The sequence below is a fragment of the Oncorhynchus keta genome, unplaced genomic scaffold (genome assembly GCF_023373465.1).
Source record: "Oncorhynchus keta strain PuntledgeMale-10-30-2019 unplaced genomic scaffold, Oket_V2 Un_contig_2759_pilon_pilon, whole genome shotgun sequence".
NCBI classification, from domain to species: Eukaryota; Metazoa; Chordata; class Actinopteri; order Salmoniformes; family Salmonidae; genus Oncorhynchus; species Oncorhynchus keta.
This window is the reverse complement of record NW_026285609.1, coordinates 240,821-266,491: the sequence shown is the minus strand read 5'-3', so window position 1 is coordinate 266,491 and position 25,671 is coordinate 240,821. Positions and strand designations below refer to the sequence as shown.

The following is a 25,671-nucleotide window of genomic DNA, read 5'->3' as shown; positions in this document are numbered from 1 at the left end:
CCCTTCCCCTAACCCTTTAACCTAACTCCTAAACTTAATCCCTAACCTAGCCTATCTAACATTAGCCAGCTAGCTAACGTTAGCCACCTAACCAGACTATGTAACATAATGTTCGCTTTGCAAGTTAGTAACATATAATACAAATTATAATTTGTAACATATATGAAAATGGTAATGGACATCCACAAATGAATACATCCCATACGAAATGTAACATATCATAATAAATAGTGGTCTCGGATTTACATACAGAATACTAATTTCTCTGAGACCAGGTTGCCAGGCTCCGCTGATAGTCAGGTGTATTGGTGGTAAGGATTCACTCCATGGTGCAGAAAGGAAAGCTCTGCTGTCTGGATAGCTTTATGTGGGCACTGTCTGTCACCCTTATACTGCAATTAATGGATTGTTTAATGCAGTGGTGTAAAGTACGTAAAGTAAAAATACTTTAATGTACTACTAAGTCATTTTTTTGGTATTTATTTTACCTTTATTTAACCAGGCAAGTCAGTTAACAACAAATTCTTATTTTCAATGACGGCCCCTGTTCAGGGGCAGAACGACAGATTTGTACCTTGTCAGCTCGGGTGTTTGAACTTGCAACCTTCCGGTTACTAGTCCAACACTCTAACCACAAGGCTACCCTGCCGCCCCTATCTGTACTTTACAATTTATATTTTTGCCAACTTGTACTTTTACTTCACTACATTCCTAAAATTTTTTTACTTTTTACTCCATACATATTCTCTGGCACCCAAAAGTAAATGGTTCGATTCACACCCTTATCAGAGAACATCCCTGGTCATCCTTACTGCCTCTGATCTGGTAGACTCACTAAACACACATGCATCGTTTATAAATGTTGTCTGAGTGTTAGAGTATGCCCCTAGCGATCTGTACATTTTTTTTATTGTGTCGTCTGGTTTACTTAAAATAAGGAAGTTTTACTTTTACTTTTGATACTTATCTATATTTTAGCTATTCTATTTACTTGTATTACTTTTAATCAAGTAGTATTTTACTTGGTGACTTTCACTTTTACTTGAGTCATTTCCTATTAAGGTATCTTTACTTTTACTCAAGTATGACAATTAAGTACTTTTTCCACCAGTGTAGTGGCTTTGCTGGAATATATCTCAAACAATTTGTTGAGTTTGCCCCACCAAGATGTACATGCTAAAATCGTCACTGGCAGAGCAAACTAAAATCCCCCTGTTCAATATGAAAAAAGGAAACACGGAAATTAAAATAGCTTCAAACTGAATGCTTTATTTGTTTTTGCGGGAAATGATTATATAATGAGATAATAAGCATTAAAAAGGATTCCATCCATCTCAATGAATAACCTCTGAAGCAAGATCATTAAGATCAGTGATTACTATTGACAGAGATAAAGTACTGAAAAGTATAGTTAGTAGTAGGTTTTAGAATGAAAGATTCTTATGAACTAATGTTGGGCAATCTCAAGCAGAAGGCTGTTCCAGAAAGAGAGATCAATGAGTTAGCAAGTGAACTTTAGACAGATCCCGAACGGCATTCAGACGCAGAGGAGAGGCTAAGGTGTGCACACCATGGTGACTCCAGACTTGGAGATGACCCAAAGATGGCCCAGGTCGTAGGTCACGTGGCCCATGTGCATGGACATTGGGATATTGCTCCATCCGGTGCCCTCTGGTTTACTGGCTGTGATGCCGTCTCTGTGTTGAAGAAAGGGTTGGGGTTCATGTTTTAAAGCTTATCCATTTTTTAAGTACATCCATTTTTGGACTGTAATAATTGAATATAGCCATAGATTTTTGAAAAATATAACTTCTGCCTCTTGAGCTTTATTCAACCACATCAGAAGGTAAAATGTAAGCTTTTCCTCAATTGTTTGTAAACAAAAAAAAAAAAAACAATGTATAGCATTATTATACACATAGTTCAGTAGTAACCTTACCTGGTAAAAACAATACCCGCAGAGTTGACCCCAAAGACACGACCATCAGTTGCCACCTCAATCATGGAAAGCTTGCCTTCAATGTGACTCCACCCGTTGTTTTGACAGTCTTGATTCAGCTGGTTAACAGATTCAATCAGTGTTTTAGGACAATTTCAACGTATATAATATGAAACAGTTTTAGAATAACTGACACTCTCCATCCTCTACTACTCTACTCCAGCTCTCACACTCTTTCCCAGATCTTACACTCATTAAGAAGATATCATCATTCTTGTTGACTGCCCAGCACGCAAAGGGTCCACAGCTGTAGTACTTCACAGCTCCTGGTAATCCTGTCCATGGAAGAGGTGATCCTGGACCCTTGTAGCCAACTGTGGCACTATGTGTCAGACAGAATGGAGTATCGTCCATGTTGGCCCCCGCAATAAACTGTTCACCTCCAGCATCCAACTGTTTCAGAAGGCCTGAAGACCACAAAGACAGACAGACGGACAAGCAAACAAGGAGCACATATCTGTGAGTACTGCCAAATGACCTACAAGTTACAATTTAAAATGTTTTCAACAGCCTGATGATATCAGGAAAGCTAAGAAGAAGGTGTCGTCTGGATAAATAGAGTAATTCTCTCCACTAACCTGCAGCTTGCACCCAGTTACCGGCCACATACTTGTAGATTGCATAGTCCTTGTTGACACCCCAGATCCCTGCTGGTCCTACAGTGATATGCTTCAGGGAACCAGGCAGGCGGATCCATTTATCACCTACCAGGTAGTAGGGGATTTGACTTGTGTCCGTAGCAACCACTTGTCCCAGTCCTGCATCGATCTGCATCAGATTCTTGATGTTTACAACAGGCTGACAGTCCCAGGCTATGGAGACAAAGACATGAGTCGAGCACACAGACAACAAGGAGGATGACATTATGGAGCGAACTTGATGATCAATTTCAAGTTGATCAAGCATGTTTCAGATGATGGTAACTTACCATGACTGATGGTCAGGAGACAGAGGACCAATAGGACGGCTGCAGTGACTCTCATGATGTCTCTGTAGATCTACAGTATACGTTTGATTGTACACCAGACTTCAATTGTCCCCTTGCAAGACTTTGAGCTTTTATAGCCCTGCACATACCTTTCACCAATGATGGCTTCCTGTTCCACCTGTTTAACAAAGACTTGAGGGTGTCTGTCAGAGAGAAGGGTTGTGTTATTGTCACCTGATGACAAAGATCATTCCTTTGTTCTTCTCATGTTTTCTGTGTTTACATTTTCTTTTGTCCTTGTCTTTTTTTAACTGTCATTTTTATTCAGACATTTGGAACAACACAAACAAATAATCATAACATTTAAAACATTTCAAAAAGAAGTAGCAAAGACCAATAGAAACAAATTGTAGTGTATAAATACAAATAAAAAAGAGACTTGAATTATTACACTATTAACCTATTTCTAACAAAAAACACAAATTAAACTAAATTGCACAAATCCTGTATCACACCAAATACATATATAGAATAACACACTTATAAAGAAGAGAACCGGATTATTGCACTTCAAACAAGAAACACACAAACTAAATGTCACCACTAATTGCATTACTAATTGCATTAGTACTGTACAAAGTTAGAGGTGCGCTATTTGATAGATTCCCCAACTCTGCCTACCACGGGCTTCCAGTGGGGAGACCGGAGGTCAACCCCCCACCCCTCCCATCTCGTACTTCTGAGAGGTTTACCTTCCCAGGAAGTAGTCTGCCTAGCTCACAAACTAGAATCAGTGAACCCACTCTGACAAAGTTAAGTGACTTGAAAATGAGCGATAGAAAACCATTGCCCAAATGTCACCATTCCGAATATTATTGTTTTTGTTTTTTGTGCGGGCGCCCCGTGCCGCCCCCGGCAAGATGCCGCCCTGGGCGGCTGCCCATGTCGCCTATACCTAAATCCGCCACTGTATGTATGGGGGACAGAGGAAGGGTCAACCCCATATTATTTCACACAGTGAGGCAATATCATTTATGTGATTTGTTAAGCCACATTTTACTTCCACTACTTACGCAACAACTATATTGTAGTTAATTCATTGTTATTAATTTGTCAAACATTTCAGATTTGTTTTTTTACTTTGACATTATGGAGTATTCATGGATTATTTTGTGTAGATCAATGACAAAAACAATACAATTAAATCTATTTCAAGCCCACTTTGTAACACAACAAAATGGAGGTGTAGACTGTCTTTAGGCCTGTATGTTTGCTATGTCAACCTACAGTGCATCACAAGCGCTGTGTGATCAATAATTGAAGTGTAGAGTATTCAGGTGGGTAAAGATGATGGCCTCCTCTGCTGAGAAAAACAGCCTAGACCAGGAAGAGCCTGTTGAGGATGCTGGTGACCAGCCTTTGCTGTGTTTCCGTGGTCTCTTTGTTGTCTTTTTGTGATGACCAGACTTCAGTGTGTTTTTGATGGTGACCAACATAAGCCAGTCACCAGAATCAAGTCACGTCATGCTGGCTTGAAAAGGGATGTTGTGAACTTTTCTTCTCACAATATGCATCCAGAGTGACTGCCAGGGTTAGAAATAACACGAAATACGACCCAAACTATTGGACGTGGTCAGACCAGCTTGACCAGCTTCGTCACCAGTATAACAGCATCACCATTATAAGCTTGCATGTTTCCAAAATACAGTGAAGGCTTGTCACCAGCAAAACCAGCTAGACCATGCTGGTCAGACCAGCTAGAACATGATGTCTACCACCTGCTGTCTACCACCTGGCTCTTGACGGCACAAAACAACATCTACACACACAATACCCCATAACGACAAAGCAAGATTTTTTTTATGGCTGCGGGCAGTATTGAGTAGCTTGGATGAATAAGGTGCCCAGAGGTGCCCAGAGTAAACGGCCTGCTGCTACTTTCTGATTTTTGTGACTCCTGTCTTTGGCTGGGAAAATGGCTGTGTTTTTCTGTGATTTGGTGGTTACCTAATATAATCGTTTGTGCTGCTTTTGCTGTAAAGCCTTTTAGAAATCGGACACTGTGGTGGGATTACCAACAAGATTACCGTTAAAATAGTATAAAATAATTGTATGTTTGAGGAATTTTAAATATGAGGTTTCTGTTGTTTGAATTTGGCGCCCTGCACTTTTGCTGGCTGTTGTCATATCGATCCTGTTTACGGGATTGCAGCCATAAGAATATTTATATATATATATTTATTAATATTTATTTACACAAGTATACAGACCATTTGCTACTAGACTCGTTTTGAGTACAGGTGCATCCTGTTTCCATTGATTATCCACCTGTTGTAAATTCACTTGATGTGACATGATTTGGAAAGGTACACACCTGTCTATATCTGGTCCCACAGTTGACAGTGCATGTCAGAGAAAAAACCAAGCCATGATATCAAAGGAATTGTCTGTAGAGATCTGAGACAGGATTGTGGCGAGGCACAGATCTAGGGAAGGATACCAACACATTTCTGCAGCATTGAAGGTCCCAAAGAACACAGTGAGATTACATTGATTGGACATTGATTGGACTAAATCGTTTTAAAAATATATTTTGGTATATTAGCTGTCGCTGTTTTAGACTAAGCATAAGGGATTTGATGTTAAAATGTTGAAGATTAAATGGTGCTGGAATAGTGGAGGCAGCTCCTGTTTATTTTGTTATACTTGCGGTAACGTGGTTCTAAGTCAGTAGTTGTTTAGTGGTCATGAAATGTCAGAAAGATTTACTTCTTTGAAAATACTGTAAGTCATGTCACTGTTTGTTACCTGCAATATGCTTTGTGGACTTCACCAGACAGAGGTTGCTATCCGGTTTCGTGATGAAACAAAGGTGTGGTTGAATTTATTCTGTCACGGTGTCACGCCCTGGCCATAGAGAGGCTTTTATTCTCTATTTTGGTTAGGACAGGGTGTGATTAGGGTGGGGATTCTAGTTTTTTTATTTCTATATTTTCTGTTTCTATGTTTTGGCTGGGTATGGTTCTCAATCAGGGACAGCTGTCTATCATTGTCTCTGATTAGGAATCATACTTAGGCAGCCTGTTTTTCCACTTAGTTGTGGGTAGTTGACTTTGTTAGTGGCCTGTATAGCCCTAGTAAGCGTCACGTTCGTTTTTGTTGTTTCTTGCGTTTGTTGGCGACATTTATAACAAAAAAGAAATGTACTCTCACCACGCTGCACGTAACAGAACTACCCACCACAAATGGATCAAGCAGTGTGGTAAGGAGTTCTGGACATGGGAGGACATCCTGAATGGGAAAGGATCCTGGATGTGGGAGGAGATCCTGGTGGGAAAGGATCCTGGATGTGGAGGACATCCTGGTGGGAAAGGATCCTGGATGTGGGAGGACATACTGAATGGGAAAGGATCCTGGATGTGGGAGAACATCCTGAATGGGAAAGGATCCTGGATGTGGGAGAACATCCTGAATGGGAAAGGATCCTGGATGTGGGAGGACATCCTGAATGGGAAAGGATCCTGGATGTGGGAGAACATACTGAATGGGAAAGGATCCTGGATGTGGGAGGACATCCTGAATGGGAAAGGATCCTGGATTGTGGGAGGAGATCCTGGTGGGAAAGGATCTCTTGCCGTGGGAGCAGGTGGAAGCAGCGAGGAAGGCAGAAGCAGCGAGTAAAAGGGCCCAGGATTACACAGGGTCACGGCTGGCACTAAAGACCGGGAGGCCAATATTAATATAATTTAATTATGCCAATGTGCTTTCATCAATTGAAAGCCCTTAATCTATTTTATGAGAATTTGTAAGATTTCTTGTTTGCATAAAATAGACGCAGACCAGTCTTTCAATAATAGGTAATAGAATTTATTCTCGGAGCGCGCTACCACTTAAACACATGCCTCAGTTTATATACAGATCATGACGTAATTTCACTGCTTTAACAGAATCCCCTCCTCTCGACCGGGACTAAGTAAGGTGAAAAGTTAATTCTAACTTACTAACACACTCCCAGATAACTTTTGACCCCTCAACATTATCGATCACCACTGAACTGACAGTTTTATTAGACAGAAAACCTAGGAATGCACTCACTGCCTTATCTAAAAACCCCAGAGCTAAGTTTCAGTTGGGTCAACCATAGGCTAACGACCTTATGTGTTTACTCAGTCCCTAACCCATTTGTTTCTGCCTAGTTGGAATGGTGTTCATTAACTTTTATTACTCCTTGTCCTGTCACACAATCCCTTCTTATGAACTCATATTGTCAATCACTTATAAAACAAAGTATAAGTTTAGCTACATACAATTCTATTTAAAATGGGGATATTGTTTATTCATTTATCCATAATAAATTCAACAGCCAACACCCCCAAAAATTGTGTGTGTGTGCGTATGGGGGGAGCACACGAGGAGATTGGCTGAGTCAGGTTGGAACCCTGAGCCAACTCCTTGTGCTTACCGTAGGGAGAGTGGTACTGGTCAGCCACCGTGTTATGCAATGGAGCGCACTGTGTCTCCAGTGCACATTCACAGCCCAGTGCGCTACATTCCAGCTCCCCCATCGGCCGGCCTAGGGTGGGCTTCCAGCCAGTACGGAATGTGCCGGCTCAGTGCATCTGGCCGCCAGTGCGTCTCTACAGCCCAGGTTATCCTGCGCTGGCTCTGCGCACTGTGTCTCCGGTGCATCTGCACAGCCCAGTGCATCCTGTGCCAGCGCCCCGCCTTTGCCGAGCCTCCAACGACGGCCTCTCAGTCCGGGGCCTGCAGCGAGGGTCCCCAGTCCGGGGCCTGCAGCGAGGGTCCCCAGTCCGGGGCCTGCAGCGAGGGTCCCCAGTCCGGGGCCTGCAGCAAGGGCCCCCAGTCCGGAGCCTGCAGCGATGGTCCCCAGTCCAAAGGCGCCACCAAAGTGGGGGAGCCAGAGGTGGAGCGGAGTCTGCGTCCCGCACCGGGCCGCCACCGAAATAGATGCCCACCCGGACCCTCCCCTATAGAGTCAGGTTTTGCGGCCAGGGTCTGCACCTTTGGGAGACGGGGGGACTGTCACGCCCTGGCCATAGAGAGGCTTTTATTCTCTATTTTGGTTAGGCCAGGGTGTGACTAGGGTGGCTATTCTAGTTTCTTTATTTCTATGTTTTCTGTTTCTATGTGTTGGCCGGGTATGGTTCTCAATCAGGGACAGCTGTCTATCGTTGTCTCTGATTGGGAATCATACTTAGGCAGCCTGTTTTTCCACCTTAGTTGTGGGTAGTTGACTTTGTTAGTGTCCTGTATAGCCCTTGTAAGCTTCACGTTCGTTTTAGTTGTTTCTTGTTTTTGTTGGAGACATTCAAAATAAAAAGAAATGTACACTCACAACGCTGCACCTTGGTTCGGTCATTTCCCTGGCGACGTGCGTGACACATGGTGTATTCTTACTGTCTTTGCCTTAGGCATATATGTCACGTGTCAAGGTATATAAACTAACAAGCTATAGAGCAAACAACTCAACTATCACAACATAGGTTGTAATATGGCTTTTTTCTGGCTTCCCCAGTGATAATACCTAAGCACCGCTACTGTATGTTTTGCTCAGTCTGGCAGTAACCCAGATCTACCAGAGACTGAGGATCTCTCTTTCGGCTGCTGCTGACAGACACTGCATGTAAATTGTTGTACTACACCCTAAAACCTTATACAGTATGTACACATAGCATTTGTCTTCATTTGTCAGATTAACTCTTTCTGTAGAAGAACTGTTTACTCCTTTTTTCTTCTTCTCTGGAACCAGTCAGGCAACAATACATACTGTACTTGTGGTAGGTAGCCAGCGGCTAAGGAATTAGACCTGTGGCCCGAAAAGTGTCCTGTTCGAATCCCGGCTGGTCGCTGGAATAAACAGGCGGAATTGATTTCACAACTGGAGGGCTGCTGGGTTCACATCCTCAAAATATTCCCTTGATGTTGGGACCTTGAGCAAAGTCCCCGATAACCCCACAACATGTTTTCTATCTAGGGGTGCTGCACTACAGATTGAACTTGTGCTCCTCTCAACTGTATGTGTGATGTCTGCTGTTTGGGGGTGAGTACGGAGCAGAAAGACATATATTTTGGTTGTTCGCTCTAACTAATGGACAAAGTTGTATTGTAAAGAAGTCAGCCAGGGCCATAGTTCAAACAAATGTATGCTTCCCTGGCGACCATTGCAAAACTACCTTGACTCCATACACAGAGACGTGTACATAGCTCTCCCTCGCCCTCCATTTGGAAAATCTGACCATAATTCCATCCTCTTGTCCATCCTCTTGTCACCTTAGAGATCCCTATTATTCTCTATGTTTGGTTAGGTCAGGTGTGACTCGGGTGGAAAGTCTATGTTTTCTATTTCTTTGTTTTGGTCGAGTGTGGTTCCAAATCAGAGGCAGCTGTCTATCGTTGTCTCTGATTGGGGATCACATATAAGTTGTCATTTTCCGTTTGGTTTTTGTGGGATCTTGTTTTCTGTTTCGCGTCTGTACCTGACAGAACTATGCGCTTTTGTTTTCAAAAGTTATTTTGTTTGAGTGTTGTTTTGAAAATAAAAATCATGAACACTTTGAGGAGTATACCACATCAGTCACTGTTTTCATCAATAAGTGCATCGATGATGTCGTCCCCACAGTGACCAGTACATATCCCAACCAGAAGCTTTGGATTACAGGCAACATCCGCACTGAGCTAAAGGGTAGAGCTGCCGCTTTCAAGGAGCAGGATTCCAACCCGGAAGTTTATAAGAAATCCTGCAATGCCCTCCAGCGAACAATCAAACAGGCAAAGCGTCAATACAGGACTAACATTGAATCGTACTACACCAGCTCCGACGCTCATCGAATGTTGCAGGGCTTGCAAACTATTACAGACTACAAAGGGAAGCACAGCCGCGAGCTGCCCAGTGACACAACACTACCAGACAAGTTAAATTACTTCTATGCTCGCTTCGAGGCAAGTAACACTGAAACATGCATGAGAGCATCAGCTGTTCCGGACGACTGTGTGATCAGTCACTCCATAGCCGATGTGAGTAAGACCTTTGAATACGTCAACATTCACAAGGCACCGGGCCAGATGGATTGCAAGGACATGTACTCCGAGCATGCGCTGATCAACTGGCAAGTGTCTTCACCGACATTTTTCAACCCGTTCCTGACTGAGTCTGTAATATCAACATGTTTCAAGCAGACCCCCATAGTCCCTGTGCCCAAGAACACTAAGGTAACCTGTCTAAATGACTACCTAACCGTAGCACTCACGTCTGGCTCACATCAACACCATGATCCCAGAAACCCTAGAACCACTCAGATTTTCATACTGATGATGCAATCTCTATTGTACTGCCCTTTGCCACCTGGACAAAAGGAATACCTATGTGAGAATGCTATTCATTTACGACAGCTCAGCCTTCAACACCATAGTGCCCTCAAAGCTCATCACTTAGCTAAGGAACCTGGTAATTAACACCTCCCTCTGTAACTGGATCCTGGACTTCCTGATGGGCCGCCCCCAGGTGTTAAGGGTAGGTAACAAAACATCCATCACGCTGATCCTCAACACGGGCACCCCTCAAGGGTGCGTGCTCAGTCCCCTCCTGTACTCCCTGATCACTCATGACTGCAGTACCAGGCACAACTCCAACACCATCATCAAGTTTGCAGATGACACAACAGTGAGACAGCCTATAGGGAGGAGGTGCCAGGACAACAACCTCTCCCTCAACATGATCAAGACAAAGAAGATGATTGTGGACAACAGGAAAGGGCGGACTGAGCACGCCCTATTCTCGTCAACAGGACTGTAGTGGAGCAGGTTGAGAGCTTCAAGTTCCTTGGTGTCCACATCACCAACAAACTATCATGGTTCAAATTATACTCTCTTTGTTTGATCAACTCAGCCTATTTGTGTTGCAAACTTCAATATTTAAGTTCAAAATTGTTTTACATTGAGCAGAAATCATTGGGTTGATGGAGTATTCCATGTCAGTTGTCAATTACCCAATTTTAATTACAGCCATATCAAAGCTCACTGGACTTTTCCCAAGTGAAATGTTTTAAAGTGTACATTTAGGTAAGATGTTTATGTCGTGTCTGTGACCAAACTATTTGAACATTGATTGATGACTAGTTATGTGATGCTGATTGCTCATCTAACATTGAACTACGAACATTGGAACATTGACTGAGTGCCTAGTTATTGGACACTGATGGTAGATTGAGCTATGATCATGATGTAATATGAGAGATGATGAGCTGTGACAAGGATTGCATTCTCAAATGCCTTGTTCATACAGAATGATGGATGTTTTTGCCGACTACTAATTATTCTCAATGTGTGCATTGCATGATGAAGCCAGACATGGAGACGACCCAAAGATAACCCAGGTCGTAGGTCACGTGCTTCATACACATCAGGAATTTACATTAAAGTCTGAAAGGCACCTGCCCATCAGCAAGTCTGGAGTATTTTTCAGGCTACCTCAGAGCAGGCTTAACTTGAGTGACTGCTCAGTTCACTGCCCCCAGGAGGCAATAGGACATTCCTTACCCTCAATCCCTGCACATTTAGACATTGCTCCATCCAGTGCCCTCTGGTTTACTGGCTGTGATGCCGTCTCTGTGCTGAAGATAGAGGTGGGGTACATCTGTTCAAAATGCCTTGAATCCCACATTATCATTTCCGTGATTTAGTGCTTCCAACCCATTTGAAAAATGGTATGTTTGAACTACATTGCATTAGTCTATTTATTCTGCATCCATTGACACCAACTATTAGCCTGTATGACTAACGGCCGCTGAGCTGAAACAGTTTGTGAGACCAGGGCGGATCCTGAAAATGGTTCTTCTCACAAAGACGTCTCAAAAGGTTTTCCCTATTAAGCAGGAAGTCTGAGTCTGAGGCCAAGCCTTCTCTTGTCTCTACTCCTCCCGTTACGGGGTCTGAGACTCCGAAGATTCCCACCATTAGCTCATTAGCTCTGACAAATTGAAAACCCTCGTCATTGGCGACTCCATTACCCGCAGTATTAGACTTAAAACGAATCCTCCAGCGATCATTTACCAGGGGGCAGGGCTACCGACGTTAAGGCTAATCTGAAGATGGTGCTGGCTAAAGCTAAAACTGGCGAGTGTATAGAGTATAGAGATATTGTTATCCACGTCTGCACCAACGATGTTAGGATGAAACAGTCAAGAGGTCACCAAGCACAACATAGCTTCAGCGTGTAAATCAGCTAGAAAAAATGTGTCGGCATCGAGTAATTGTCTCTGGCCCCCTCCCAGTTAGGTGGAGTGATGAGTTATACAGCAGTCTCTTGCAACTCAATCGTTGGTTGAAAACTGTTTTCTGCCCCTTCCAAAAGATAGAATTTGTAGATAATTGGCCCTCTTTCTGGGACTCACCCACAAACAGGACCAAGCCTGGCCTGCTGAGGAGTGACGGACTCCATCCTAGCTGGAGGGGTGCTCTCATCTATGAACATAGACAGGGCTCTAACTCCTCTAGCTCCACAATGAGATAGGGTGCAGGCCATGGCAGCAGGCTGTTAGCCAGCCTACTAGCTTAGTGGAGTCTGCCACTAGCAGAGTCAGCTATCTCCATTGAGACCGTGTCTGTGCCTCGACCTGGGTTGGGCAAAACTAACCATGGCGGTGTTCGCCTTAGCAATCTCACTAGGATAAAGACCTCCTCCATTCCTGCCATTATTGAAAGAGATCGTGATACCTCACATCTCAAAATAGGGCTACTTAATGTTAGATCCCTCACTTCCAAGGCAGTTATAGTCAATGAACTAATCACTGATCATAATCTTGATGTGATTGGCCTGACTGAAACATGGCTTAAGCCTGATGAATTTACTGTGTTTAATGAGGCCTCACCTCCTGGTTACACTAGTGACCATATCCCCGTACATCCCGCAAAGGCGGAGGTGTTGCTAACATTCACGATAGCAAATTTCAATTCACAAAAAAAAATATGTTTTCATCCTTTGAACTTCTAGTCATGAAATCGATGCAGCCTACTCAATCACTTTTTATAGCTACTATTAACAGGGCCATATACAGCGTTCCTCATTGAGTTCCCTGAATTCCTATCGGACCTTGTAGTCATAGCAGACAATATTCAGATTTTTGGTGACTTTAATATTCACATGGAAAAGTCCACAGACCACTCCAAAAGGCTTTCGGAGCCATCATCGACTCAGTGGGTTTTGTCCCATGGAATAAATGTTGTGGATCTTAATGTTTTTCCTCATAATCCTGGACGATCGGACCACCATTTTATTACATTTGCAATTGCAACAAATAATCTGCTCAGACCCCAACCAAGGAGCATCAAAACTCATGCTATAAATTCACATACAACACAAATATTCCTTGATGCCCTTCCAGACTCCCTCTGCCTACCCAAGGACGTCAGAGGACAAAAATCAGTTAACCACCAAACTGAGGAACTCAATTTAACCTTGCACAATACCCTAGATGCAGTTGCACACCTAAAAACTAAAAACATTTCAAATAAGAAACTAGCTCCCTGGTATACAGAAAATACCAGAGCTCTGAAGCAAGCTTCCAGAAAGTTGGAACGGAAATGGCGCCACACCAAACTGGAAGTCTTCCGAACAGCTTGGAAAGACAGTTCCATGCAGTATCGAAGAGCCCTTAATGCTGCTCGATTAACTTATTTTTCCAACTTAATTGAGGAAAATAAGAAAAATCCTAAATATATTTTTGATACTGTCGCAAAGCTAACAAAAAGCAGCATTCCCCAAGTGAGGATGGCTTTCACTTCAACAGTAATAAAATCATGAACTTCTTTGAGGAAAAGATCATGATTATTAGAAGGCAAATTACAGACTCCTCTTTAAATCTGCGTATTCCTTCAAAGCTCAGTTGTCCTGAGTCTGCACAACTCTGCCAGGACCTAGGATCAAGAGAGACACTCAAGTGTTTTAGGATAAAATATCTTGACACAATGATGAAAATAATCATGGCCTCTAAACCTTCAAGCTGGACCCTATTCCAGCTAAACTACTGAAAGAGCTGCTTCCTGTGCTTGGCCCTCCTATGTTGAACATAATAAACGGCTCTCTATCCACCGGATGTGTACCAAACTCACTAAAAGTGGTAGTAATAAAGCCTCTTTTGAAAAAGCCAAACCTTGACCCAGAAAACATAAAAAACTATCAGCCTATATCAAATCTTCCATTCCTCTCAAACATTTTAGAAAAAGCTGATGCGCAGCAACTCACTGCCTTCCTGAAGACAGACAATGTATACGAAAGGCTTCAGTCTGGTTTTAGACCCCATCATCAACCGTTCGCTGCCTGCACCCGCACGCCTGACCAGCACCACCACCCTGGATGGTTCCGACCTTGAATATGTGGACATCTATAAGTACCTAGGTGTCTGGCTAGACTGTAAACTCTCCTTCCAGACTCATATCAAACATCTCCAATCGAAAATCAAATCAAGAGTCGGCTTTCTATTCCGCAACAAAGCCTCCTTCACTCACGCCGCCAAACTTACCCTAGTAAAACTGACTATCCTACCGATCCTCGACTTTGGCGATGTCATCTACAAAATTGCTTCCAACACTCTACTCAGCAAACTGGATGCAGTTTATCACAGTGCCATCCGTTTTGTCACTAAAGCACCTTATACCACCCACCACTGCGACTTGTATGCTCTAGTCGGCTGGCCCTCGCTACATATTCGTCGCCAGACCCACTGGCTCCAGGTCATCTACAAGTCCATGCTAGGTAAAGCTCCGCCTTATCTCAGCTCACTGGTCACGATGGCAACACCCATCCGTAGCACGCGCTCCAGCAGGTGTATCTCACTGAGCCAACACCTCATTTGGCCGCCTTTCGTTCCAGTACTCTGCTGCCTGTGACTGGAACGAATTGCAAAAATCGCTGAAGTTGGAGACTTTTATCTCCCTCACCAACTTCAAACATCTGCTATCTGAGCAGCTGACCGATCGCTGCAGCTGTACATAGTCTATTGGTAAATAGCCCACCCATTTTCACCTACCTCATCCCCATACTGTTTTTATTTATTTACTTTTCTACTCTTTTGCACACCAATATCTCTACCTGTACATGATCATCTGATCATTTATCACTCGTGTTAATCTGCAAAATTGTAATTATTCGCCTACCTCCTCATGCCTTTTGCACACAATGTATATAGACTCCCTTTTTTTCTACTGTGTTATTGACTTGTTAATTGTTTACTCCATGTGTAACTCTGTGTTGTCTGTTCACACTGCTATGCTTTATCTTGGCCAGGTCACAGTTGCAAATGAGAACTTGTTCTCAACTAGCCTACCTGGTTAAATAAAGGTGAAATATATATATATATTTTAAATAGCACTGAGACTGCACTTGTGAAGGTGGTAAATTACCTTTTAATGGCATCAGACCGAGGCTCTGCATCTGTCTTCGTGCTCCTAGACCTTAGTGCTGCTTTTGATACCATCGATCACCACATTCTTTTGGAGAGATTGGAAACCCAAATTGGTCTACACGGACAAGTTCTGGCCTGGTTTAGATCTTACTGTTGGAAAGATATCAGTTTGTCTCTGTGAATGGTTTGTACTCTGACAAATCAACTGTAAATTGCGGTGTTCCTCAAGGTTCCGTTTTAGGACCACTATTGTTTTCTATATACACTGCGCAAAAAAATAAAGGGAACACTTAAACAACACAATGTAACTCCAAGTCAATCACACTTCTGTGAAATCAAACTGTCCACTTAGGAAGCAACACTGATTGACAATACATTTCACATGCTGTTGTGCAAATGGAATAGACAACAGGTGGAATTTCTAGGCATTTAGCAAGACACCCCCAATAAAGGAGTGGTTCTGCAGGTGGGGACCACAGACCACTTCTCAGTTCCTATGTTTCCCGGCTGATGTTTTGTTCACTTTTGAATGCTGGCGGTGCTTTCACTCTAGTGGTAGCATGAGACGGAGTCTACAACCCACACAAGTGTCTCAGGTAGTGCAGCTCATCCAGGATGGCACATCAATGCGAGATGTGGCAAGAAGGTTTGCTGTGTCTGTCAGCGTAGTGTCCAGAGCATGGAGGCGCTACCAGGAGACATGCCAGTACATCAGGAGATGTGGAGGAGGCCGTAGGAGGGCAACAACCCAGCAGCAGGACTGCTACCTCCGCCTTTGTGCAAGGAGGAGCAGGAGGAGCACTGCCAGAGCCCTGCAAAATGACCTCCAGCAGGCCACAAATGTGCATGTGTCTGCTCAAACGGTCAGAAACAGACTCCATGAGGGTGGTATGAGGGCCCGACATCCACAGGTGGGGGTTGTGCTTACAGCCCAACACCGTGCAGGACGTTTGGCATTTGCCAGAGAACACCAAGATTGGCAAATTCGCCACTGGTGCCCTGTGCTCTTCACAGATGAAAGCAGGTTCACACTGACCACATGTGACAGATGTGACAGAGTCTGGAGACGCCGTGGAGAACGTTCTGCTGCCTGCAACATCCTCCAGCATGACCGGTTTGGCGGTGGGTGGGTCAGTCATGGTGTGGGGTGACATTTCTTTGGGGGCCGCACAGCCCTCCATGTGCTCGCCAGAGGTAGCCTGACTGCCATTAGGTACTGAGATGAGATCCTCAGACCCCTTGTGAGACCATATGCTGGTGTGGTTGGCCCTGGGTTCCTCCTAATGCAAGACAATGCTAGACCTCATGTGGCTGGAGTGTGGCAGCAGTTCCTGCAAGAGGAAGGCATTGATGCTATGGACTGGCCCGCCCGTTCCCCAGACCTGAATCCAACTGATCACATATGGGACATCACGTCTCGCTCCATCCACCAACGCCACGTTGCACCACAGACTGTCCAGGAGTTGGCGGATGCTTTAGTCCAGGTCTGGGAGGAGATCCCTCAGGAGACCATCCGCCACCTCATCAGGAGCATGCCCAGGTGTTGTAGGGAGGTCATACAGGCACGTGGAGGCACACACACTACTGAGCCTCATTTTGACTTGTTTTAAGGACATTACATCAACATTGGATCAGCCTGTAGTGTGGTTTTCCACTTTAATTTTGAGTGTGACTCCAAATCCAGACCTCCATGGGTTGATACATTTGATTTCCATTGATCATTTTTTGTGTGATTTTGTTGTCAGCACATTCAACTATGTAAAGAAAAATTTATTTAATAAGAATATTTAATTCATTCAGATCTAGGATGTGTTATTTTAGTGTTCCCTTTATTTTTAGTGTATTTTTTTGAGCAGTGTATTTTACCTCTTGGGGATGTCAATCGAAAACATAATGTTAACTTTCACTGCTATGCGGATGAGACACAGCTGTACATTTCAATAAAACTTGGTGAAGCCCCGAAATTGCCCTCGCTAGAAGCCTGTGTTTCAGACATATGGAAGTAGATGGCTGCAAACGTTCTACTTTTAAACTCTCACAAAACAGAGATGCTTGTTCTAGGTCCCAAAAATCAAAGAGAACTTCTGTTGAATCTGACAATTAATCTAAATGGTTGTACAGTCGTCTCAAATAAAACTGTGAAGGACCTCTGCGTTACTCTGGACCATGATCTCTCTTTTGACAAACATATCAAGACTGTTTCAAGGACAGCTTTTTTCCATTTACGTAACATTGCAAAAATCAGAACATTTCTGTCCAAAAATCCAAAAAATTAATCCATGCTTCTTTTTCTTCTGGGTTAGACTACTGCAATGCTCTACTTTCCGGTTAAAGCACTAAATAAACTTCAGTTAGTGCTAAATACGGCTGCTAGAATCCTGACTAGAACCAACAAATTTGATCATATTACTCCAGTGCTAGCCCCCCTACACTGGCTTCCTGTCAAGGCAAGGGCTGATTTCAAGGTTTTACTGCTAACCTACAAAGCATTACATGGGCTTGCTCCTACCTATCACTCTGATTTGGTCCTGCCGTACATACCTACACGTACGCTATGGTCACAAGACGCAGGCCTCCTAATTGTCCCTAGAAGTTCTAAGCAAACAGCTGGAGGCAGGCAGGGCTTTCTCCTGTAGAGCTCTATTTTTATGGAATAGTCTGCCTACTCATGTGAGAGACGCAGACTCGGTCTCAACCTTTAAGTCTTTACTGAAGACTCATCTCTTCAGTAGGTCCTATGATTGAGTGTCGTCTGGCCCAGGAGTGTGAAGGTGAACTGAAAGGCTCTGGAGCAATGAACCGCCCTTGCTGTCTCTGCCTGGCCGGTTCCCCTCTTTCCACCGGGATTCTCTGCCTCTAACCGTATTACAGGGGCTGAGTCACTGGCTTACTGGTGCTCTTTCATGCCGTCCCTAGGAGGGGAAACGGAAGGAGTGTGAAGGTGAACGGAAAGGCTCTGGAGCAACGAACCGCCCTTGCTGTCTCTGCCTGGCCGGTTCCCCTCTTTCCACCGGGATTCTCTGCCTCTAACCGTATTACAGGGGCCGAGTCACTGGCTTACTGGTGCTGTTTCATGCCGTCCCTAGGAGGGGTGGGTTGAGTCACTGATGTGATCTCCCTACCTGGGTTGACCCCCCTGGGTTGTGCCGTGGCGGAGATCTTTGTGGGCTATACTTGGCCTTGTCTCAGGATGGTAAGTTGGTGGTTGAAGATATCCCTCTAGTGGCGTGGGGGCTGTGATTTGGCAAAGTGGGTGGGATTATATTCTTCCTGTTTGGCCCTGTCCGGGGGTATCATCGGATGGGTCCACAGTGTCTCCTGACCCCTCCTGTCTCAGCCTCCAGTATTTATGCTGCAGTAGTTTATGTGTCGGGGGGCAAGGGTCAGTTTGTTATATCTGGAGTACTTCTCCTGTCTTATCCGGTGTCCTGTGTGAATTTAAGTATGCTCTCTCTAATTCTCTCTTTATCTTTTTCTTTCTCTCTCTCGGAGGACCTGAGCCCTAGGACCATGCCTCAGGACTACCTGGCATGATGACTCCTTGCTGTCCCCAGTCCACCTGGCCTTGCTGCTGCTCCAGTTTCAACTGTTCTGCCTGCGGCTATGGAATCCTGACCTGTTCACCGGACGTGCTACCTGTCCCAGACCTGCTGTTTTCAACTCTCTAGAGACAGCAGGACCGGTAGAGATACTCTCAATGATCGGCTATGAAAAGCCATCTGACATTTTCTCCTGAGGTAGGAGTGGTAAAGATACTCTTAATGATCAGCTATGAAAAGCCAAATGACATTTACTCCGGAGGTGCTGACTTGCTGCAACCTCAACAACTACTGTGATTATTATTATTTGACCCTGCTGGTCATTTATGAACATTTGAACATCTTGGCCATGTTCTGTTATAATCTTCACCCGGCACTCCCAGAAAAGGACTGGCCACCCCTCATAGCCTGGTTCCTCTCTAGGTTTCTTCCTAGGTTTTGTCTTTCTAGGTAGTTTTTCATTGCCACTGTGCTTCTACACCTGCATTGCTTGCTGTTTGGGGTTTTAAGCTGGGTTTCTGTACAGCACTTTGAGATTTCAGCTGATGTACGAAGGGCTATATAAATACATTTGATTTGATTCGCTGGGAATGAACAAGCAAAATATTTTGTAACCCTGCCTTATCACAGGGCGACATCAGTGCTCACCTAAAAAGCCCATATGCCCACTGGTTGAGAGCAATTGTAATGGTTTTTGGGCAGAATTACGTGAGGTTTTATGGGTTGTTGGGGAAGGTGGGTCTTGGTCAGATTAGCTCAGAAAATGCCGCCCTCGTCCATATGCCTCCATAGACGGCCGCATAATCCTTCCTAATGAGCGGGCCGGCCCTGCTCAGAGGGTAGGTACAGGGTAAGACTGCTGTAAATTAAACCTGTACATACCTTAAGGGAAGATTTCGGCAGTTGCTGTATGGTTAGTGAGAAAGTCCATATTGCAAATGTACGGTCCCTTACTAGATGTCCGAAATCGTTTGTAAAATTCGCGGACGGCGTCGGGCCGAGCGGCAGGGCCGGACCTACCAGGAAGTCATCAAATGAACTTTGTCGGACATTCGGTTTCCGTTTTACAAAAATAATAAGATTTTGGTCATTTTTCCGCTGTCCCGGAATATCCCACAAGAGGGCATAAGCAATCATATTGCTATTGGACAAAACATCACGATTCACGACGGGGCCTTATCTCGAAAACTCGAAAACTCGCATAATGGGCAGTTGGCCCCGAACAAGATGGCGTCTAGGCCTCAACGGTTTTTGAGTTATGGCCATTTATCTGGGATTAAAGGTCCAAAATGAAAATAGAGAAATTATTTTTCCACTTCACTTCAAAGTCAAGGAGCCTCCGGTGTCAATAAAAAAAGAACCAGCCATTTATCTATCGTCATTTAAGAGAAATCGTACGATGACAGATTGGTGATGTTCACGGATAGGTGTTTTTTTTCTTCAACGGTTACAGATCCAGTTGCGGGGTGTTCTTACGAATCTTTTTAAAGTGTGCTGCGGAGCTCTGCGAGATTTCTGTGATTTTCTATGATTTTCTGAAATAACACACACTCACTAAACCCTCTGTAAATAACTCAGTTCTTAACGTAAAGACTTAAAACTCAGGATTCTGTAAAGGCATACACCAATCAGGATATGAGTTTATTTATAGCTTCCTGTGCCAACCGGAAGTGCCTTAAATGGTGTCACAGTGGCAGTTTCCAAGGGGTAAAAAGGTCAGATCTTTTCAAAACTTCATATGTGTGATGAGGCAACCCCCATAAACTGTAAGTCAGTCATTTCTCCCAACAGATGTCAAAGAAAAGCTCTCTCTCACACACACACACACAGAAACACACACACAGCAAGGATGGAGTGACAAAGTGCGGTGCTTAAAGACACACAAAGCCTACAATGGAATTTCCATATTCCCTAGGCCGTGCCGAGTTCAACGAGATGCCCCGCTTGACCGTTGCTCGCTCGGTCTAAGCACAGCGACCATTAGAAAAGTAGGCCCAAAATGAAGGCTGGCCTTCAATGTCATTTGCTTTTGGGTGACAGTGAGAGAACTGTTAGGGTGAGAAGCACAGTTCGACCTCATTGACTTCTCTCCCCATAGGAATACATTGCCTGCACCCCTAAATTCAACCTGAATCCTATGTGGGTTATGAATATCGTATGAACCTGTCTTCGATGACAGTCCATCAGGCCACTACGAGGTCTATCTGTGTTGATTCTAAGCTTCCTGGACCAACCGGAAGTGGTTAAAATCACCCTAAAAGTGTTTATCCATACCCTGCCTGCAGTTTGATAGACATAGTGCATTCAACCCTGTGTAAATCAGTCAATTCTTAACGTAAGGACTTAAAACTCAGGATTCTGTAAAAGCATACCCCAGTGAGGATATGTGTTGACTTAGCTTCCTGTGCCAACCGGAAGTGCCATAATTGGTGTCTCTTGGGCTGTTTCGAGGGGTTAAAAAAGTCAGATCTTTCCAAAACGTCATATATGTGATTAGGCAACCCCCATGAACTGTAAATCAGTCATTTGTCCCGTAAAATTTCAAAGGAAAACTAAACGTATTGGGGTGCATAGAGACTGACAGTGTCTGCAATAGCTAGCTTTGTTCGAGCTAAAAAAGAACCGTCAGACCTAGAGTTCCGAAACTTTAGAATCCTGTTCTAGACCTTCGGTCGATAGTGCGTGGTGAGTTACGTGGCTCTAGGTTCTCGGACCGAGAAACAGCCTCGTACATTTGCAATGACTTCAATTCATTTTGACCATTATGAAAATGACGACATTTAGAAAAGTCTCAGAGACACAAGTCTAGGTGCATTGCGACCGTCTCGGCCCATAGAGACGGAACCCAACGTTTCTGTCCGATAGCTGATTCAAGGATCCCGTAGCAAGTCATGGAAAAAAGTGGATTTTCAGCACCAATTAGGGTTTTGCTCGGACACCGAATGACCGATCGAGCCGAAACTTGGGATTCGGGATCGCCTCAGCTAGGCCTACACATAACATAATAAATGGACCCGCAGCTAGAACGTAACTACGTGTTTTATGTTTTTTTTTTATGGTTTGAACCGAAGGCGTTGTGAATTTTGGGCCAGCTCTGAAGTATGTGATAGTTGGCTACTAAACGAGTTGGAAAAAGTGGGTTTGGTGTCAGTTTGTATCAGTTTCGTGTCAGAATGATATCTAATTGACTGATGGACGGTGACTTGCTGGTGACTCTTGTCCAGTTGCAATATGTTTAAACAGTGAGGTACCATCACCAAAGTGACACTCTGAAATCAACCCTAACGAGCCATTGAGATGAACCAGAATCACTGGCCAGCCATCCCGAGTTCATCGGGCCAGTCAATTTCACATTCCTGCAGGATTTTTATAGCATGACAAATTCGTGATGGTACCTGCCCATTGAACCATATTGCAAATGCACAGTGACTTTGCAAAAGTAAGAAAACATAAACAAATGGACATTATGAAATCAACACAACGAGTGATGGGAAGGTACAACTATCACTGCTCGGCCATCCTGTGTTCATCAGGCCAGTCAATTTTGCATTTTTGAGCATGTCAAATTTCATATGGTAAATGCCCATTGAACCATATTGCAAATGCACGTGCATTTGCAATATGATTCTATAGTGAAAAAAACATCACCAAATGGACATGATGAAATCAACACAACGAGTGATGGAAAGGAACAACTATCACTGCCCGGCCATCCCGAGTTCATCAGGCCAGTCAATTTTGCATTTCTGCAGGATTTTTGAGCATGTCAAATATCTTATGGCATTTGGCCCCAAAAAATGTGAAAAAAATCACAAAATGGACATGAAAAAACAACGTTTAAAAAATAAATATGATAATAAAATACAACATAAAGTAAATGGTTGATACAGTTCTTATGAAAAAAACATCACCAAATGGACATGATGTAATTGAAAGGAACACAAAATTTGAAAGAATTTTTGAGAAAATATCTTATGGTTTGGCCAAAAATGAAAGCACTTTATACAGTTCTTATACGTGTGTAATTGTTTTTACAAAACTTTGACATTTTTGACTTTTGACTTTTGACTTCCTATGAAATCATATTGAAAATGGACAAAACATATTACTTATGCGCATGTAAAAAACAAATAAAAAATATGATAATAAAATTGGACAAAAGTATATTCATACAGTTCTTACACATGTGTAATTGACAAAAAAAAAAATCGAAAGAATTTCAAAAAACGGTCCAGAAAGCACTTTAAGGGGTGATAAGTTTTTGACAAAAAAATCATTTTTTTCAAAATTCTGCTTTTGGAGGTTGACTTGGGTTACATTTCCAATATGAAAAACCATGGTGGAGCGGATTCGCCACCTGTTGAATTTTTAAAGTGTTACAACTGGCAATTGCCATATGGCATTTGCAATACACTTTGCATGAATCAACACCGAATTGGGTGGTATTGGACAATGTGTATATGGTTTGTCCGATGCCAATGACTTCCCATTCATTTTTGTCCAATACAGGGGGGTATTCCCTTACACAATTAAGGCAAGCACACAAACCAGAGTAAAGTTTATTTCATGAAAAATAAAGCATTAATCATTCGTAGCTCAAACCAATCAGACTTTAATGACGTTTTTGTGAGAGGAATCATTTTCAGGATCCGCCCTGGTCTCACAAACACTGCTCAAGCTCAGCCCCGGTTAATCACACAGGCTAATGATTGGTCTCAATGGATTCAGAATAAATAGACCAATGCAATGTAGCTCAAACACACCAGGGGTTGGAAGCACTAAATCACAGAAATGATAATGTGGGATTCAAGGCATTTTGAACAGTACCCCACCTCTATCTTCAACACAGAGTCAGAATCACAGCCAGTAAACCAGAGGGCACTGGATGGAACAAATGTGTAAGGATTGACGGTGCCTTTAGGGGCAAGTGAACTGAGCAGTCACTCAAGTTAAGCCTGCTCTGAGGTAGCCCCAGTGCTCTGAGGTAGCCCCACTGCTCTGAGGTAGCCCCACTGCTCTGAGGTAGCCCCACTGCTCTGAGGTAGCCCCACTGCTCTGAGGTAGCACCACTGCTCTGAGGTAGCACCACCGCTCTGAGGTAGCACCACCGCTCTGAGGTAGCACCACCGCTCTGAGGTAGCCCCACCGCTCTGAGGTAACACCACCGCTCTGAGGTAGCACCACTGCTCTGAGGTAGCCCCACTGCTCTGAGGTAGCACCACCGCTCTGAGGTAGCACCACTGCTCTGAGGTAGCACCACTGCTCTGAGGTAGCACCACCGCTCTGAGGTAGCACCACCGCTCTGAGGTAGCCCCACCGCTCTGAGGTAGCCCCACTGCTCTGAGGTAGCACCACCGCTCTGAGGTAGCACCACCGCTCTGAGGTAGCCCCACCGCTCTGAGGTAGCCCCACTGCTCTGAGGTAGCCCCACTGCTCTGAGGTAGCACCATTGGGCCGGTGATATAAAAAAGTGAATTCAAGCCAACTGAAACTAACTCCAGTAGTCTTAACCTAAAACAAATCTTTCTGGTTCCTCTACATTTAAGGTTAGTGAAAGACAGACAATGTACGGCAGTCAGGCTGGTTGAGCCTGTTCTTACATAACAACCAAAATACATGAGTCCACCCCTATGTGTAGTAAAAGGCACTTCTGAGTGTGAACAGCTCATTTACATTTTCGGGCAAGTGATCCAATCTTCAGGTAACCAAAAAATATTCCTGACTTGCCCGATGTGTCGGTAGGTGCCTTTCAGACTTTAATGTAAATCCCTGATGTGCATGAAGCACGTGACCTTGTCAATCCTTGTCACAGCTCATCATCTCTCATATTACATCATGATCATAGCTCAATCTACCATCAGTGTCCAATAACTAGGCACTCAGTCAATGTTCCAATGTTCGTAGTTCAATGTTAGATGAGCAATCAGCATCACATAACTAGTCATCAATCAATGTTCAAATAGTTTGGTCACAGCATAAACATCTTACCTAAATGGCATTTCCCATAACTAAAATTGGTCATCAATCAATGTTCAAATAAAACAATTTTGTTTGAAGTCACCAGGGAGCCATACAAGCTAGAACCGCCAAAACATCTTACCTAAATGTACACTTTAAAACATTTCACTTGGGAAAAGTCCAGTGAGCTTTGATATGGCTGTAATTAAAATTGGGTAATTGACAACTGACATGGAATACTCCATCAACCCAATGATTTCTGCTCAATGTAAAACAATTTTGAACTTAACATTGAAGGGGAGGTTCGCCAAGGGAGCCATACAAGCTAGAACCGCCACTGTATACAGACAACATCTGTAAGGTCCCTCAGTCAAGTATTGAATTTCAAGCACAAAACTGATACTGCCTCCCAACCAAACTGCTGCTGCCCCACTACCTAACTGCTGCTGCCCCACTACCTAACTGCTGCTGCCCCACTACCTAACTGCTGCTGCCCCCTACCTAACTGCTGCTGCCCCGCTACCTAACTGCTGCTGCCCTGCTACTGCCCCCTACCTAACTGCTGCTGCCCCTGCTGCTGCTACCTAACTGCTGCTGCCCCCTACCTAACTGCTGCTGCCCCCCTACCTAACTGCTGCTGCCCCACTACCTAACTGCTACTGCCCCCCTACCTAACTGCTGCTGCCCCCTACCTAACTGCTGCTGCCCCGCTACCTAACTGCTGCTGCCCCCTACCTAACTGCTGCTGCCCCTACCTAACTGCTGCTGCCCCCCTACCTAACTGCTGCTGCCCCACTACCTAACTGCTGCTGCCCCCTACCTAACTGC

At 44.0% G+C, this 25,671-nt stretch overlaps 1 protein-coding gene and 1 pseudogene across 1 annotated transcript; one reads left to right on the top strand and one right to left on the bottom strand.

The window, feature by feature from the left end:
- The window catches only part of LOC127922898 (fish-egg lectin-like), a 115,286-nt pseudogene that overhangs the window by 43,384 nt on the left and 46,231 nt on the right, over nt 1–25,671 (top strand).
- Nucleotides 1,250–3,093, bottom strand: LOC127922902 (fish-egg lectin-like). Its single transcript, XM_052506855.1, has 5 exons — nt 2,928–3,093; nt 2,578–2,811; nt 2,189–2,406; nt 1,940–2,058; nt 1,250–1,697 (listed from the first exon to the last, which is right to left on the bottom strand). The coding sequence occupies exons 1-5, from the start codon at nt 2,980–2,982 to the stop codon at nt 1,556–1,558; spliced, it is 768 nt and encodes a 255-aa protein (XP_052362815.1). The 5' UTR covers nt 2,983–3,093; the 3' UTR covers nt 1,250–1,555.